Below are 18,596 nucleotides of genomic sequence, written 5' to 3'. Positions count from 1 at the left end.
TCACTCGCGCGCGCGACCAACATCAAAGTAGCTGATTGGCCCGTTCGTGCTCGCGCGTCTAAAATTAGCCTGATCCTAGGAAACGCTGTGACATTCTTAACCCTTTCACTCCTGGGTACTTTCGAGCAAAATTGTAAGAAAAACAGACTGAAAACAGAAACCTCCCCCCCCCCCCCCCCCCCTTCCTACCTCAAGTCCAACACTACCAGTTAAGCTAAGCTACCGCTGACCCAAGACGGTTTGCCTTGAAGTTTCCAACAATGCACTGCGGTGCCTTTTCTTTCTAGCGACGGCACTGCTACAGCCTGTCGCTTACAACAGTTTTGCTTGTAATTTGCTTAAAGATTACAGCTTTTTCACATCTGGAGAGTGCCTTAGGACATCATAAAGTCTATTTGGGCATAATTAATGCTGTGCTTATGGATGTTTGCACGACGCTGAGGTTGATTCAATGGGATAATTCCTTGTCTAGGCTTCACCAAGTGAGAAAGGAATTTTCTAGTGAATGGCCTCATACTCTCCAATGTGGGCCATCTTTGCTACCCAACCGTATTCAAAAATTGTTTTCAGGTTTATTCTGGGTTCCTTGGACCTGGAAATGTTTTGTTTGGCTTTGGGACAAAGAGACTTATAAAAAAACTGTTATGATTCTGGGGGACGAGATTGCCCGCCTGTCTATGTCAAGGTGTTTCCAGGGCTCCCATGATGCAGTGCAGGCATGCAAAATAGGCTAAACATGGTGACTCGATTCTAATGGATGTTCTAGCATCGATTATTGTGACTGATTGCTGTAAAATGGGACCTGACGGAGCGCAATAAAGGTATCTATTTGTGACTTGATCTGTGTTTGCTTGTCTCTATTTGTAGTTCGGAATTTTGTGTCTTTTTTGGTAAGAAATGTTTCTAAGTTTAAGCATTTGTTTATGAATTGGTTAGAAATCAAGATTTTGACAAAAGAGTGAATTCTATTACATTGCTTCGATGCGCTTTTGAAGGCCGTCTATGCCTTGGAGGAATCTAAGAGTATCCGGGTCTGGTGATGTTTAGTTTGCATTTCTGACATTTTTGAGTTGGGCCTATATTTTACAGGCGTCTCAGGGCGTTATGGCAATGAAAGACATATAATACAGATGATTGCCCCAGATGATTTTTTTAGCCCAGAGTTTTGCAAAATTGCCGGCCCACCCCTTCTCCCCCCCCCCCCCCAGTAACTCGAAATTAAAGGAATTAAGCTTTACTAGACTTTACTACTTTTTACTTTACTAGAGAAAATGGGCCTTAATTAATCAGTGGAACAGTTCCTTGCATACTATGTACCAACACCAGGTAGAGTTTCATACAGTTATTTGTTCTTAATCTACTGAAAAGGGTTTTTAGTCCAACCAGTAAAACTATGTATTAAAAATATGTATTTAATGGGATCCTCTACATCACAAGTGAAAATTTAGACAACTGAAACTTGGTACTGTAAGATTGGATTCTATTTGACTGTTTGAATAAATACCTTGTGTGTAATTAGTTGAAACAAACATTCCATAAATATTTTTGGAGTTCACAGTTTTACTGTTGTACTGGAAGCATGTAAAAAAGTCATGATTAAGAAAGAGTATACACCTGTTTCAATGAAGGTTGCACCTGCAAGGCTAACTCCTGGTCTCTAATTGCAATGTGAACGTTAAGAGGTACATAAACAAAACTGCAAAAGCTTTCTAAGACTGTGTTTCTTTTCATTTACAAATATTTTATTATTTATTTGATACCCATGAAGCACTTCGGGTTACGACACAAAGATTCTCCGAGTGCAACCTTATTTGAAATAGGTATATATATAATCCTGTTAACTCAAGATCTCAAGCAAAACTAAAACAGTTAGAAGGGAATTTGAGTAAGCTATGTTAGAGTTTTCACTGTAATAAAACTTTGACAAAATTTATTTACCTAAATAAGTAGGTAAAAAATTTGTGGTTATCTGTGCACAGCATCCTAGATGTCAAAACTGAACAACAACTAAAAATAATAAAAACTAATTAGAAAACAATAAGAATAATTAAGAAATAATTAAACAATTTTATGTTCTTACGAATGTGTTAACTGTTCCCTATAGCATTGTGAGGCTTTGTCATATTGATGCACAGAGTTTTCACATTGATTTTCACTCAGTAATGTCCAAACCTTGATTATTGGCTATATCAGTCTCACTTTCTTTTCTTCTTACTTTTGCTTGATTTATGTCTTTTACTGGACTTTTTATGCTGGTCATGTTTTTTGGATGGTCTCTTTTTGGGTGATTCAGTGTCTGATTCTGATGAGATGTCTTCTGAACTGGACTCGCTGCTTGATTCACTGCTATCAGATTCACTATCACTGCTACTGCTGCTGGATGATTCAGAGCTAGAACTGTCTTCCGAGTCAGAGCTTTCACTACAAAATACAACAATGCTAAATAACAGTTTATTACTATGGAACCACAAGCCTTTAAAAAATAGATTTTGAAATGCCAGTTTTTTAAAAGAAGAAAAAGATCTTATTATACCAATGATACCTTTCATCTTTCTTTTTCTTAGCATTTTCATCTGAATTGCTGAAATTCAAGTAAATCACAAATTAGACATTTAGCTTATGTAATTGAAACTTGTGTTGATCCAATATATCTCAAAGAAAATAATATATTTTCTCAACAATTGATGACACTAGCTTAAAGTGTAGATATACATGCCACTATTCCCATATATAAAAAATCATGAGCTAAAATAAATCTGCCCCTATAAAAGCCTATAATTAGCTGATACATCATTACCTTTATGCCCGGTGGCATATAACACTTTACCTTGTATTTTGACCCCCCTGTGTCAGTGCCGATGCCAAAGCCTTCCGCTTTTTGTTCATGACTGTAGTACGGGACATCCGATGGAGGTATTTCCGCTTGTTTGTACATTCATACGTCCAATGCCCAATCTGGAGACATTTCTGGCATTTCTGTTTGCCAGCCTCTGCTTGTCTGGTGATGTTAAAAGTACAAGAATGTTTTTTTTTCAACATTAAGGTGTGAAACTGTCCACCTCTCCGACTTGATGTTGGCCGAACTACCTCTTTTCCGAAAAGATTTTGGCAAACTTCTAGTGTAGTTTTCGATGGTTTTAAATAAGTTTTTTTTAGAACGACAGCATTCAAGAGATAGGCGAGATATTGAACATTATCACTGATATCTGATATTGAGATTAGGATATTATCATTGTTTTCCTCTAATTATATGCTATTAGATAGTGGTTAGACCCCTTTCCTCTCCTTTCCTCATCCCTTGATATTGTGATATTATCGGAGATTATTTTATTTAATCTATTAGATGTCTATTTAGATCCTCTTCTTCCATCTGCTCTACCCCTCGATATTGTGATATTATCGGAGATTATCTTATTATCATCTACTAGATGTCTATTTAGATACCTTCCTTCCATCTGCTTTACCCCTCGATATTGTGATATTATCGGAGATTATCTTATTAGAATCTACTAGATGTCTATTTAGATCCTCTCCTTCCATCTGCTCTACCCCTCGATATTGTGATATTATCGGAGATTATCTTATTAGAATCTACTAGATGTCTATTTAGATCCTCCCCTTCCATCTGCTTTACCCCTGGATATTGTGATATTATCGAGAGATTATCTTATTAGAATCTACTAGATGTCTATTTAGATCCTCCCCTTCCATCTGCTTTACCCCTGGATATTGTGATATTATCGGAGATTATCTTATTAGAATCTACTAGATGTCTATTTAGATCCTCTCCTTCCATCTGCTCTACCCCTCGATATTGTGATATTATCGAGAGATTATCTTATTAGAATCTAATAGATGTCTATTTAGATCCTCTTCTTCCATCTGCTCTACCCCTCGATATCGTGATATTATCTGAGATTATCTTATTAGAATCTACTAGATGTCTATTTAGATCCTCTCCTTCCATCTGCTTTACCCCTCGATATTGTGATATTATCGGAGATTATCTTATTAGAATCTACTAGATGTCTATTTAGATCCTCTCCTTCCATCTGCTTTACCCCTGGATATTGTGATATTATCGAGAGATTATCTTATTAGAATCTACTAGATGTCTATTTAGATCCTCTCCTTCCATCTGCTCTACCCCTCGATATTGTGATATTATCGAGAGATTATCTTATTAGAATCTACTAGATGTCTATTTAGATCCTCTCCTTCCATCTGCTCTACCCCTCGATATTGTGATATTATCGGAGATTATCTTATTAGAATCTACTAGATGTCTATTTAGATCCTCTCCTTCCATCTGCTTTACCCCTGGATATTGTGATATTATCAAGAGATTATCTTATTAGAATCTACTAGATGTCTATTTAGATCCTCTCCTTCCATCTGCTCTACCCCTCGATATTGTGATATTATCTGAGATTATCTTATTAGAATCTACTAGATGTCTATTTAGATCCTCTCCTTCCATCTGCTTTACCCCTCGATATTGTGATATTATCAGAGATTATCTTATTAGAATCTACTAGATGTCTATTTAGATCCTCTCCTTTCATCTGCTCTACCCCTCGATATTGTGATATTATCTGAGATTATCTTATTAGAATCTACTAGATATCTATAGAGATCCCTTTGTCCTCTCTGCTGCACCCCTCGATATTATCGGATATTCAACTACAAAATCTACTGTGACTGTCACGTTTGTAGAACGAGTATATATGTGATATTATATTATATTATCAAGTCATGAGATGCAATAATCAAGGTTCAACACAGCAGTTCTAAAGTTATAGTATCTGATATATATCAGTAATTAGATGGACTATCTATGTGTAAATCTTGTGATATTATCTGATATTATCAAGTCTTGAGATGCAATAATCTAGGTTCAACATGGCAGTTCTAAGGGTATAAGATCTGATAAATATCAGAAATTAGATTTGTGAGCTTTGTTATAATATCGACTAAATATCTGATACTAGAACCCTGTGAAAAAATATCTGAATTATATCCGATTTTAGATGAGTGATAAATATCGTATAAATATCAAAGTGCCTATGGCATTCAAAACAACACAGTTACAGTAATAGGCGAAAAAAGATAGAGTAGAACAATTTGAAAAGCTATACATAGCGTAGGTACTGTACACGTTACTTAACACGAAAGAACCAGCGTGTCTCACCTTTTTTTGTCCATCACATATTGTCTGGCGAAATAGCTCGTGTTGGCCGCCATCTTGAATGCTATAGATCTCTTTGGAATTTTTGGTTTGCCTGTGGAGGCGGCCCACAATGCATGACGGCCGGGGTATCACTGGTTGTGTTGGGGGTGGGGGGTGGGGGTGGAGTGCTCGAAGGTGTGAAAGTTTTATTTTGATTTTATTTGATTTTTTTGATTTTTTCGCTCTAGGCCGATAACTACATCACGGTAGTTTTAGTTTAATATGTAGGAACCCCTTTGTTTTTGTTTTCTTCCGGTTTGAAAAACAAAGGCATTACATAATAAGTAGATAATCATTATCATTTCTTAGAGGTTTTACTAATTCTCAGGTCTTCGATCTACGGTCTTTGTTTTCCGCCAGGTCTTCGATCTTCGGTCTTCGTTTTCTTCGTTTTTGGGGGTGGAACAACAAAAACAACATATTCATCGCTTACGAATCAATTGAGCTATTACAAATATATAAACAAAACGGTTTAAATATTCCAAGTTTAAATGCCTTTATTCTTTCTCCAAAGATACATACAAGACTACGTACAAACATAGCAAGCAGAAAAGGACTGTCCGCGGAAACGTTTACTCGAAAATCACGTTTACAGGATCCAACCCATAAACACCCTGGAGGGCTAACCTGGTGACGGAATATTTAGGTATACCCCACGTTAAATACATGTATCGTAGCCCCACGTTAAATACATGTATCGTTAACCCCACGTTAAATACATGTATCGTAGCCCCACGTTAAATACATGTATCGTAGCCCAACGTTAAATACATGTATCGTAGCCCCACGTTAAATACATGTATCGTAGCCCCACGTTAAATACATGTATCGTAGCCCCACGTTAAATACATGTATCGTAGCCCCACCGTAGCCCCACGTGAAATACATGTACCGTAGCCCCACGGAAAATACATGTATCGTAGCCCGAAGTGGCTCACGGGTATGGAAAATAGACAGTTTTCACGATGTTGCGCGCGCGTCCAAAATGCCACAGATTGGCGGGCCACAGCTAATCCAAAATGCGGACGAAGGGGAATGTGACTCCAAAACTCCCCGAAAGTATTTTCTATAGCTTCGTCTGTAAACTCCACTTTGTACACTATCTTAGATCAGCCGTGGCCCGCCAGTCTGTGGCATTTTGAGATGCGCGCGCAACATCATGAAAACGGTCTAAAGGCAAATACGCCGTTAAAATCGACTCAAGGTTGTTACTAACAATGGGAAAACGATTTTGCCATTTTTGTTTTATCCATGATGCAGTGCGGATTACGACACATGGATTCTCCAAGTACAACTGTACAACCTTATTTGGAATAGGTAACGATAAACCCATGAATAACATCCCAATAACCCTTAATGTAAAAATAAGCGTTTTTTTCGTCTTGCGCACAAGTGACAGAGAAAGTACAAAGAAATCTTGATTTATATGGACTTCAACCCATTTTACCAAAGGATTGTCCATATTCTATTTCACTGAATGAACTTGCTTTGCTTTCTTGCTTGCTTTACTTGCTTTGCTTTCTTTGCTTGCTTTACTTGCTTTGCTTGCTTTACTTGCTTTACTTGCTTTGCTTGCTTTGCTTTCTTGAAAGGCTCGACGGAAATTATCTCCACTTTTCCAAGCTTGGGATTACGAACAGCGAACTGGAAATAGTCCCAGCCATGAGAGGCCGCGCCTGATAACAAATAAACGTGAACACTTGTGTATTTGGTATTGCTTAGGAAAAACGCACCAAGCGGTTGATCAATGCAAAAAGATCTATATATAGGTTACCATAGTGACCAGTAGTGTTGACAACGACCAAGGCACCAAAGAATTCTGGGTAGTACTTCACTATTCGCGCGAGACTGAGTTTCGCCGCTTCCGTGGGACTCTTGCCCTGACGCATGTACTCAACCGCCTGGTACCTGCAAAGCATTCCGGGAATCTAGATATTGTATTGTGTGAAAACCGTTAGTGCTTGGCCAAAACTCGAGACGGGATGATGAGGAGCATAATGGGGGGGGGGGGGGGGGGGGGGAGAGAGGCGGGGGGAGGGGATTGAGGTGAAGGAGCGCAGGTATGGATCTCATATTTTAAAAGGTGATAAGGTGACTCTTATAAAAAAAGAGTTTTATCTTTTGGCGGTCGAGGGAGTTTGTCGCGCCGCTTGCGATCACCCCTAGCTACGACCCGAGAATATTACAATACGAACTCAAAGACGGGTTTTCTAATCTTTTGTTTCATTATTTTTTTTCAAATGGTCTAAACCTCCTCTTAATCTATTCCTCCTTTAGTTGTTTGTTCTAAAGTGGTTTGCTTTGCTTGCTTGTTACTTTGATCTGTGGTTTGCTCTGTCTACTCACGTGGGTAGAAATCTCATCATGACGTCACCGTCGCCCGTAGCAGCGGCAGCCCCGGCCTCGTTATCAGCATACGCCCCTGCTCCAGGCATGGGGCTGTCCCCAACTCGTCTGTGTAACAGAAGTATGTTGTTGTTATTACTAAAACAAGATTAGGGTCTTGGAGCACCACAAGCGAGCTGAAGGGCCCCGAGCCTTTCCAAACTCCGAAACAAAATCAATATTCTTTTCGAGAGTAGTGTACTTTAAATTGACCGGGGGGGGATGCACCGCGAGTTCAACTAGTATAGCCTTCGATAGAACTGAGTGCGCAAAGTACCCCTTGATTTTGAAGGCCAGCCCATTGGTCGATGCACCAGCTGAAATGTGACCTTTGCTGTCAATGGCAACCATTCCTAAAAAGACAAATTGAGATTGTTTATTTATGACGTTGTGGACATGATAATTGAGATGGCAAGATAATGATGACGACGATGGCGTTGGATATAATGCTGACCAGCTGACGATAATATGATGATGATGATGATGATGATGACAATGGTGATGATGACAATGGTGATGATGATGACGACAACGGTGATGATAATTATAACGATGCTGGTGATGCTGATGACGATGACGATGGTGATGTTGATGATTATGAAAGCGAAGGTGGTGGTGATAATGAAGAGGATGATGACGACGATGGTGATGACGTGGTGTTTGTGATCTTATAAATGATTGAATCTTGATGTTGATTATGCTGAAGACGATGTATTGTGAATTATCCCTTACCAACTGTGTCATGGTTGTCTTCACTGATCTTTATATTCCTTCTGTTGCGATTGCTAGTGAAGGTAAGTAATATAGCCTTAATACAAATTGAAACACGATAACTATGTCGAAGCCCAGATGCTTATCATAATTATACATACACGCCCTCTGGCTCATAGGGACCGCAATGCCTCTTGGGATTTGGATGAACACTCTAGGTAAAAAAACAATTAATATATCATAACTTGTTTTAAACGGCGTTTAAATGTTAACTTTTCCCGGTATTTACCTCCCAAAAGTTTGGCTGGCAGTCATTTTTGTACCATTTACTCCAACGCTCCCTGTACATAAAAGAAAATGTGTATTTCAATATATTTGTATGCTCGTTTATGTAGTATCTTGTGTGTTGAAAAGAAGAAGAAGATATCAAATGACTTACCTTGAATTATTCGTGTGTAAGTCCTCTTTAGGAAATTTCATTCTTAACGCAAATTGTGTGGCTGTGTAAAGAAAATATAAATATTTTCGAAAGGTTTTAAAGGAGCGAAATCTGTCTGTGAGGGCTAAATAAAAAATGGTTGAATTCTTGACATCCTTCTCGTCGGTTTACGTTTGGCAACTCGCTAACATTAGCCATCATTTCCATTCGACCGGGCAATCATTCAATCCGTTGCCTCACAAAAGGAATAGAATCGAGAAAAATCACTTATTTTGAACCTTTTCTGTAAACCATGTATAACGCCATTTATAAATCATATGCGCAAGATGAGATCACATGTGTGCGATGTATGTTATCATACCGTCTTTTCCCACGAGGAGCGTGTGCGTTGTATGTTATCATACCGTCTACTCCTACGTGGAGCGTGTGCGTTGTATGTTATCATACCGTCTTGTCCCACGAGGAGCGTGTGCGTTGTATGTTATCATACCGTCTACTCCTACGAGGAGCGTGTGCGTTGTATGTTATCATACCGTCTTCTCCCACGAGGAGCGTGTGCGTTGTATGTTATCATACCGTCTACTCCTACGAGGAGCGTGTGCGCTGTATGTTATCATACCGTCTTGTCCCACGAGGAGCGTGTGCGTTGTATGTTATCATACCGTCTTGTCCCACGAGGAGCGTGTGCGTTGTATGTTATCATACCGTCTACTCCTACGAGGAGCGTGTGCGCTGTATGTTATCATACCGTCTACTCCTACGAGGAGCGTGTGCGTTGTATGTTATCATACCGTCTACTCCTACGAGGAGCGTGTGCGTTGTATGTTATCATACCGTCTTCTCCCACGAGGAGCGTGTGCGTTGTATGTTATCATACCGTCTACTCCTACGAGGAGCGTGTGCGCTGTATGTTATCATACCGTCTACTCCTACGAGGAGCGTGTGATGTTATCGTACCGTCTTCTCTCACGAGGAGCGTGTGCGTTGTATGTTATCGTACCGTCTTCTCCCACGAGGAGCGTGTGCGCTGTATGTTATCATACCGTCTACTCCTACGAGAAGCGTGTGCGCTGTATGTTATCATACCGTCTTGTCCCACGAGGAGCGTGTGCGTTGTATGTTATCATACCGTCTTCTCCCACGAGGAGCGTGTGCGTTGTATGTTGCATCACACTGCGAGCGACAGCGATGGCGTTCTTCACTTCTTTGAGGCATCCAACTGCGCCAACATCATGCGTCGTTCTTCCGAAAACGAGCAAAAAGCAGGGGCTCATAAGGTACTAAAGAGGCAATGTATAATTCTATTCTATCTTTTTTCTGTTTTTTCCCCCTTACCCGTCCATTATCATTAAATCTAGATTTGTCTTCCCAACTCTTTCCTTCTGAGGACTCATAACCCGTCCATTATCATTAAATCTAGATTTGTCTCCCCACCCTCTTCCCCTGAGGACTCATAACCCGTCCGTATCATTGCATGTAGAGTGGTCTCCCCACCCTCTCCCCCTGAGGACTCATAACCCGTCTAATATCATTGCACCTAGAGTTGTTTCCCCACCCTCTCCCCCTGAGGACTCCTTACCCGTCTATTATCATTGCACCTAGAGTTGTTTCCCCACCCTCTCCCCTGGGGACTCCTTACTCGTCTATTATCATAGCATCTCGAGTTGTTTCCCCACCCTCTCCCCCTGAGGACTCCTTACCCGTCTTTTATCATAGCATCTCGAGTTGTTTCCCCACCCTCTCCCCCTGGGGACTCCTTACCCGTCTTTTATCATAGCATCTCGAGTTGGCTTCCCACCCTCTCCCCCTGGGGACTCCTTACCCGTCCATTATCATAGCATCTAGAGTTGTTTCCCCAGACTCGTCAGGGCTAGGTATAACAACATAAACAAAAACATTAGCCCGTGCAATATCGAAACTACATCAATATCACATTCAACGGACGAGACCATCAAAAGAACTTATTGTTCTTTAAACTAGGGTAGCACGAAAATGTGTTATTGCCCTCAGTCTTTTATAAATGAGCAAAACGCGCCCTCTAATCGAATTTAGGTTTTGACAATCGTAGTATCCTAGTACGTTTCAATATATAACATCACTTTATTTACTTATGTTGTATACCAGCTGGGAGGTCCGTATTATGAAATTAGTGGAACCGTTCCCCTTTTTTTTTTTGCTCAGGGGAAAGCGGTTTGGTATCGGTGTAAAAAAGGGTATCGATTTACCTTCCACCAAAACCGACAGTCGGTTCGTCCGGTTTATGTCCGCAAGGGTGAAATTCGCAATACGAAATACCGGACACGACTGCATCAACCGCTGAGCCACCCGACTGCAGACGCGCCCAACCTGAAATCATAACGTTAGATACATGTTCCATGAATATGAATCAATTAAAGTGGTACACTTCTTTTATAAAGAACCTTTTTCATAAGAACGTCCAGCCTGAGATTTTACCAAATTTTAAGAACATGCTAAGAGCTTGCCGAAGCTCAGATAGCAGAAAAAAGTTCTTTATTAGTCCTGATGCGTTCTAAAATGCAGAATCAAATTGTGCTCATAGTAACAACCTTATTGTTGCTATTGATCATTATTGTAATTCTCTTCCTAATAATTCAATTCCTAATCATTGGGTATATATTCTTATATACACTAAAATTTAAAAACACCGTTAAGAACATATTCAGCCTTAAAATGTCAAAAAAAGAAAAAGCCTCAATTAGAAGTTCTTATAAAAAAGGTATAAATAAAAGAGTGTAGTTCCAGATAACAAAAAGGCATTGTAACAGTTACTGTTGTCGTAACACGCGCACGCTTTAGCGATCCGGTAGGCTTACGATCGTAAGTTCTGGTCGGGCTAATCGGAGTGCGTTATTTGCTGCTCATAGATTTAACTGTACCAGACATACCACCAGTTAGGCTAGGTTATGTTTTTTTTGTCTTAGACAGAGAATAAATTTAAGCTTAAAATATAGAGTATAAATTTTCCTATCCTTTTCCTATCCCGTTCTATGTAAATCTAAGACATTTTTTGATTGAAAAGATCTTTACATAATTTGTATTGTATGCTGCTGCGAGAGTACAAAAAACACCTGTAAAGACCACATAAAAATATTCCGGTTCTGGTAGCGATTTCTTCCCCGAGGCATGCTTGCGGGCGCTTTTTAATTTTATTATTTTGTCCATATTATTTTAATTTTAAAATCTATGACGTTGAAGCTAAGCTGCAGTGTAAAGACGTGTACTCACTAAGGAAATAATGGAAAATAAGTAGGCTCGCGATCTTTGGCCTTTTAGGGAATGCGTGCAATAACATTTTTCGCGCGTGAGAAAAATGCCTACAACCAGACAATTTTACCGCAGTGAAAGTATTTTCTCAAGCGCAGCTTCTGATTTTCGGGACCATTTGGGAGTCTATCTCTTGCCATTTCTTGAGGAAATGTAAAGCCTACATGATCTCAGTTTTACAGAGAAAGACTGATAATAAAAAGAAATAAAAATTGGCAAAAAAGTTGCGGCACAAAACCTAGAGGCGTTCGTTGACCAAAAAAGGACAATATTTGCTTATATGGCCTAAAGCTTTCCACTTACGAGCGCCCTTTAACGAAAGTACTGTTAATATGTTAATGATTTTTAAAAATAAAAAGACAGGTTTTGTATTCAAAAAGCACTGACAGGTGACAGGTCAAAACTAGAAATTATGGACCATGTATGATAATTTCCTACAAATATGAAAACTGTAAAAAGCAGGCACATCACTGGGAAGTTCTATTAATCATTTTAGTGAATAATTCAATTTGAAGCGGATCTAATATTAAAAGACAACACAAATAACCAGACAATGATTAAACGAAGCATTTTTTTTTACCTTCTTCGGTGACATTAATGAACGGCCACGTGTTTATGACCATGGGAAGAAAGCCGGTCTCTTCATCTGAAGAGAGTTTTTCTATTTGCCTATCTTGATCTTGCGAAGACCGAGGCACGAGGCTAAGGCAAAACACCAATTGGCAAAAGACGAACAGCATACCGGCACCTCGCCTAAAACACGAAGCTCGAAACGCTGGTCTGGGGCGTAATTAATAACCGACGAATCTTAAAGTGAGGACGACACTTACAAAAGCTTGTATGATATTTGATATCAGCGTTTTGTCTACCCTACTGGTGTTTTGCTTTGAAAGACAGCGCTTTGCCGCTCCCCTCCCCCCGCGGTACGAAGTGTTGTCCTTTCCCCCTTCCCCAAAGTATGAAGTGTTGTACTAGCAAGCGCGCTGTTCGAAATGACGTAATGACCCTTTTTGTTGTACACTACATGTTTCTATTTATCTATAAAATTTGGTCCGTCTAGGAAGGGGGGGGGGGGGGGGGGGAGAAGGTATAACAAGACGCTTGTGTTGGTGTTGATTTATTCAAGCCGTACTAGAATTTGTTCATTATTTGTGCAATTTTCATAATTCGTGTCGCGGACGCACCAAACGCAAGCTGCATCGTCCCGGCAACCAAAAGGTCTTTTAGTTATGATGATTCAAAAGACGCATCCGAATGAGAAGTCTAATTGAATAATAGAGAAAGAAGAGTTCCTTTTTCTAACGTATGCGCCAGTGATTTATCCATTGGTACTCTCATTTTTTAAATCCTTTTCATCCAGAAAGTTGTCAGCTATGCCGACGGTGCTTTTTGACATGTTTGAACTATCTAAATCTCTGTATTGTGCCGCAGACTAATAAAGTTTATCTTTTAAGAGGCCTCTTTTTTACATATCCGTGGAAGTAAAAGATAAACTCATCAAAGAATAACGCAGTGGCTATATATGCCCGACAGCCTGGAAAGGTCCTCAATGGACTAAATGCCCGACAGTTTTCAATTTATTTAAAAATTTATTCTATATAAGTATTCTATATTTGTTGAGAAAGGGCAAGCCAATCTGAGTTGAGCTTCGGTGTCGGTATTGAATGTTTTCTGTTGTCTATGTACACTTTAAAATCGTAATTTTAGTGCCACTTCAATATGCTGCGCATTTTACAATATGCTGCGCTAAATGTCGCCAGTTCCCAACAGGCCCGTACCCAGGGGGGTGCAGGGGGTGCGAACAACGCACCCCCCCCCCCCCACAACGGCCGAAAGTCCACTTTTGGTTCTCAAACAAAAGACAAAACTAAAAATCATAAGCTAGGTCACTCTGGTATGTAGCAAAATTCGACAAAAAAAGGCCCGTGGAGATACTACAAAGGCATAAAAAAATCCCTTTTTGTTCTTTCGGAGGTGGTACATTTTTATGAGAGAACTCCCTCCCTTCCCCTCCCCCCCCCCCCCGGAAAAAATATTGCCGACCTAGAGAGTTGAAAGTATTCTATGTTTGTTGGGAAAGGTGTTTCACTTTAAGTGTCGCTAAAATTTCTATGTTATCAGGTTATAGTGTAGACTACGGAAAACATTCATTACCGACAACCAAGCTCAATTCAGATTTGCTTCTTTCTCAACAAATATAAAATACTTTTAACTTACTAGGTCGACAATTTGCTGGGTTAATTGAATAAATTGAAAACTGTCGGGCATATCCATTGAGGACCTTTCCCGACTGTCGGCATATAGCCACTGCCAATAAATAAAACAGGTGGGGAAATAACTGATCCTTCAAACTTCCAACAATCTCTACTCTATATTCTTTTGCACAAATATTCCAGAAGATTGTCTATGGTCAAGTCATCAACTACATTGAAAAACATAAAATTCTCAACGAATTTCAGTTTGGCTTTCGAAAAGGTAAAAAAGTTGAAATAACAGAACATTTAAAAAAAGCTATGAATGATAATCTACACTCCTGTGGGGTATCTTTAGATTTTTCAAAGGCCTTTGATACGGTAGATCACAGAATACTTCTACAAAAATTGGAACTTATGGTTTTAGGGGTGTTCCCTTAAAATTGTTCTCCAATTACTTATCTAATAGGCAACAGTACGTCTGCTTAAATAATATTGAATCTCCAAAAGAAAACACTCGGACCACTCTTATTCTTAATTTATATCAAGGACATCTCAAATTCTTAAAACAAGCTCTCTTTCAGAATGTTCGCTGACGATACGAACATCTTTGCCTCTTCCTCCTCTCTACTCGATCTTGAAACTCTAATAAATAAAGAAATCCAATAAATGGTGTGATGTAAATAATCTGTCCATAAACATTTAAAAAAACTAATTTTATAATAATCAAACCTCCAAAAAAAAGCTGGAAGCATTAAAATAAAATTAAATAATAGTAACGGTAACTTTAAATATTTAGAAAAAAAAGACCACATAAAATACCTAGGTGTATTTATTGACGAAAAACTCTCGTGGAAGAATCACATATCTTCGTCTCTTCTAGAATTGCTCGAAACATTGAAAATTTTTAGTAAACTGCGGCACTATATGTCCCTCAGTCAAATGAAACAATTGTACTACAGTCTCATATACCCATATATCTCCTATGCTATTCTTGCATGTACAGTACTTGTGCAGTACTTGTGCAACCCAAATAAAAAGGGTGCAAGTAAAACAAAACTTTGTCCTTTTTTTTGCTATCAATTATGGAAAGAACAATGAACGTGCTCTTACTTTAATGAATGTATTAGATATTCTCTCTGTTTCCATAGTTTTCATTCACACAGCCCTAAAATGAACCAACCAACCAATGGCACAGGAATGAATTATCTCTGATAAATATTTTCAGTTTGCAAACGAAATACATAGGTATATCATGGTCTCTTGATAGGTACCCAACGAGATATTCATAAAAATGTTTCCCATAAAATAAAAACAAGAACCAACATTGGAAAACAAACAGTGTAATCACTAGCTGTAAATCTCTGGCAAGAACCTCCCTGTTATCTAAAATCCTCTTGACTTTCCTAAGAAAGCAAAAGAGTTTCTCCTCAAAAAACAATTTAATTCAGAATAAACAGCCAATGCTTATTTGTTGTTGTTGTTAGTTTTGCTATTTTTGTTAGATGCTTGCTTGTTTCAGTATGTGTTGGCCAGGAGTTGACAAGAAAACCTTGTGTTAACTTAGCTCCTGGATACCTTACAAAAAAGACTTTTAACTGTAATCTTTTTTTCGCAAAATCTGAAGGTGTGAAAATAAAATATGTAAATGTAATGTAGAATTTTTAGACGATGGGGCTCCTGTGGTGGTATATATGAGCGCTCGGTATCGGTCAGTGGGATAACACGGCGGACGCCATATTGGATTTGGTGGGAAGCAAAATGATCCGGACGATCGTATTTTTCGGGGCCGGGGGCCTTTTTACAGCTTGCTATAGTAATCTTGTGCGCAGATTACCAATGTGGAGAAGTAAGCTGTCTAATTCTTATTTTTTAAAGTGCTGTTATGTTATACCCGTGATATTTCACTTATCTTTGTGAGCCGGTGATGTTTTGTATGTCTGCATGATGATGGTAAATTTTGGTGTCTAGTCTGTGGTAAAGAAAATATAGTATGTATGAGAACGATTGCATTTGCTATAGTGGGCTGTTATCATACACTGGCTGAGGTAAAGGTCCCCACTACTGTTCTGTCTGCGTGACTACCACCGCTAACATGGAGGTCTCGTTGCAAATCTTTGAAGATCTATTTCGATCAGAAAATCAAAGATATTTTAGCTCTTGAATTTTATAAGTTCTCCTTTTTGACTTACATTTCTTGCATATTTTCAATAATCAGCCCTTTGAGGGGTTTATTGTGAAAAGCAAAAATATCATTAATAACAAAAGTAATAAGGTCCCCAATGTCCAGGAAGATCAATTAGTTCCTTATATTGATTTTATTTCAGAGCCCAGTTTGCATGTGGTTGCCACGGCAGTTGGTCTCTACTTAGGATATCTAGGACATCGTTTTGAGGAAACATCTGAAGATAGATACAAAGAAATGATCAAGAAACACAAGAATGCCAAATGGTTCCCGCAAGGCCAACTTCTAGCTGAGAGATACGCTAGGGAAAAGGCTATTTTAGGAGGTATTTATAGAGATTAACTATGGAACACCATAGCTGTCAACTTACCTTCATTAGACAGGGGTCACAAGATTTGGTACCTCATCACAAGCCTAATTTTTGTGAGAATCTTCATATATATTTCATATTCACCTGCATTGGCTGTCTTGTTCCCCCCCCCCCCCCCCCCCATATTTACTGTATTTCACTTGATTTCACAAGATTTCTGTCCAACTTGGGTTGACAGCTATGAAATACCCTGCTGCATGCTTTCATTTTATTGAATCAATGCCTTGTTCTTTAGAATTTAAGGTATGAACTTCTTTTGTAGAACAGTTGTGGTGGGATATTCTAAATGTGCTCTATTGGGGAAAGTAGCATAAGGGAAATAGCTGTTTTAAGAGCTGTTTATAGTGATATAGCTGACTTAAAGTTTGATACAACATAACAAAAGTAACAACAACAACAACAACAACAAAAAACATGTATATTATCTTCTGGGTTTTTTTTTTTCTGTGTTTTGTTATATTGTTTTATTTTTAACTATTTTTTGTTCATTTCTTACTAAAACAATTTTTTTCCATGTTGCTAAAGTGCACCAGGTTTTACTATAACTAATCAGTCTTCTTAAATCTGTTTGTTATTTCAGGCAGTGGTGAGGAACCAGATGAAGATGAAGGTAACAACAAAATGGGACAAATATTTTCGACCATGGGGGCTGGGCTTTTTTTTCTTTGGGAATTATGTGTTGCACTAAGGAGGCTTTTTTTATTTGTGCTCACTGGGATCTCACCCAGATGAAAATCTTAAAGAAACTTGAATCAATATGTAAACCTTTGCAAGTATGAAAAAACTGGCCAAAAAAAATTGTCACAGTTATTCCTGGGAGCAAGTAAGAAAAAAAAGAAAACCTGTTCCTAAACTAGGCAGCATACAGATGTTAACCAGACTTCTCAGTGCAAATCTGTTATATTTTACACTCAGAATAGAGCTTGAAAGAGTATTTTCTTTTTTATTGCAGAGGAAGAAGAATAGATGGAGGATAAATAAAACCACAGTGGGATATTTTCAGTAATATTGAACCTTGTCTTAAATTGAGTTTTGTAAATACAGAAGAGCTTTGCTGTTGATTATAAATAAAGTTGTCAACACTTTTCTGATAGTAATCTTCAATAAAAACCTTTAATGGGAACATGGTCCCATTAATTAAATTGTGCTGAAGAAGGTTAGTGACTTAGAATACAAAATAGCAAAATCTTATTTTATGTCAATAGCATGAAGAAGGAACCTTGCACTCTCGGCTAACAGGATTGATCAGCAGAGGTCTATTGCCAGAATGAGCGACTTGCCTAAAAAAGGCCTGTGAGGGAGGCTAGCAGGCTATATGTTACGTCTATTAAGCTTGTTTGGTAGTAAAAGCTCTAAGCAAAATGTAAACCTAGAACAGTCTTTTGTTAGTTTTTTATTTTTATATTTTAAACCTTTAGGGTATAAATTAAATACAATGGCCATATTTTAGGGTCTGTTTTCAATTTTTTCCCTCGTTTTCCCCTATCATATATATTATTCTCGTTTTCGCCTATCATATATAAGGGCTGTGTAACAGAAATAGGAAAAGTGGGGGACACTACAAGGGACAAGAAAACTGTTGGGCACAGCCACGCCCCTAAGGTCACTTTCGAAAAAAAAACTTGTGGGGGGAGGGGGGGGGGCACTTTACACCCGGCCCTTAAAGACGTTACGGCCTTGACTTGGTTTTGTATTACGGCTGGTTTAAAGAAAACGCGCGCTATAACATAAGAAGTGCAAGGTCTACCGGCAGTTTTGGGCTATTCCCTTCTTCCTATAAGTTTGTTTTCGGATAAGCA

General features: G+C 38.8%; 3 protein-coding genes across 4 annotated transcripts; 1 reads left to right on the top strand and 2 right to left on the bottom strand.

Moving 5' to 3' along the window:
• Window positions 1-1,396: 1,396 nt before the first annotated feature.
• LOC5498744 (zinc finger CCHC domain-containing protein 10) lies at window positions 1,397-5,298 on the bottom strand. Of its 2 annotated transcripts, XM_001620373.3 has the most exons (4): window positions 5,192-5,298; window positions 2,828-2,998; window positions 2,543-2,581; window positions 1,397-2,421 (listed from the first exon to the last, which is right to left on the bottom strand). In XM_001620373.3, exons 1-4 carry the CDS (start codon window positions 5,242-5,244, stop codon window positions 2,196-2,198), a joined length of 489 nt encoding a protein of 162 aa, XP_001620423.3. In that variant the 5' UTR covers window positions 5,245-5,298; the 3' UTR covers window positions 1,397-2,195. The 2 variants fall into 2 exon arrangements, with proteins under 2 accessions (XP_001620423.3, XP_048589616.1); XM_048733659.1 differs by lacking the exon at window positions 2,543-2,581.
• A 1,284-nt stretch (window positions 5,299-6,582) lies between these two features.
• LOC5506829 (N(4)-(beta-N-acetylglucosaminyl)-L-asparaginase) lies at window positions 6,583-12,958 on the bottom strand. Its single transcript, XM_048733658.1, has 12 exons — window positions 12,631-12,958; window positions 10,991-11,111; window positions 10,588-10,635; window positions 9,895-10,007; window positions 8,766-8,826; window positions 8,616-8,667; window positions 8,488-8,540; window positions 8,348-8,400; window positions 7,893-7,968; window positions 7,577-7,684; window positions 7,005-7,138; window positions 6,583-6,906 (listed from the first exon to the last, which is right to left on the bottom strand). Exons 1-12 carry the CDS (start codon window positions 12,788-12,790, stop codon window positions 6,701-6,703), a joined length of 1,185 nt encoding a protein of 394 aa, XP_048589615.1. The 5' UTR covers window positions 12,791-12,958; the 3' UTR covers window positions 6,583-6,700.
• A 2,974-nt stretch (window positions 12,959-15,932) lies between these two features.
• Window positions 15,933-18,241, top strand: LOC116614363. The gene is made up of 4 exons (XM_032375279.2): window positions 15,933-16,091; window positions 16,570-16,752; window positions 17,378-17,407; window positions 17,750-18,241. The coding sequence occupies exons 1-4, from the start codon at window positions 16,004-16,006 to the stop codon at window positions 17,761-17,763; spliced, it is 315 nt and encodes a 104-aa protein (XP_032231170.2). The 5' UTR covers window positions 15,933-16,003; the 3' UTR covers window positions 17,764-18,241.
• Window positions 18,242-18,596: the final 355 nt, after the last annotated feature.

This window comes from Nematostella vectensis, chromosome 10 (genome assembly GCF_932526225.1).
Source record: "Nematostella vectensis chromosome 10, jaNemVect1.1, whole genome shotgun sequence".
NCBI classification, from domain to species: Eukaryota; Metazoa; Cnidaria; class Anthozoa; order Actiniaria; family Edwardsiidae; genus Nematostella; species Nematostella vectensis.
Note: the sequence above shows the minus strand (reverse complement) of the source record. Positions and strands in the feature narration are given on the sequence as shown.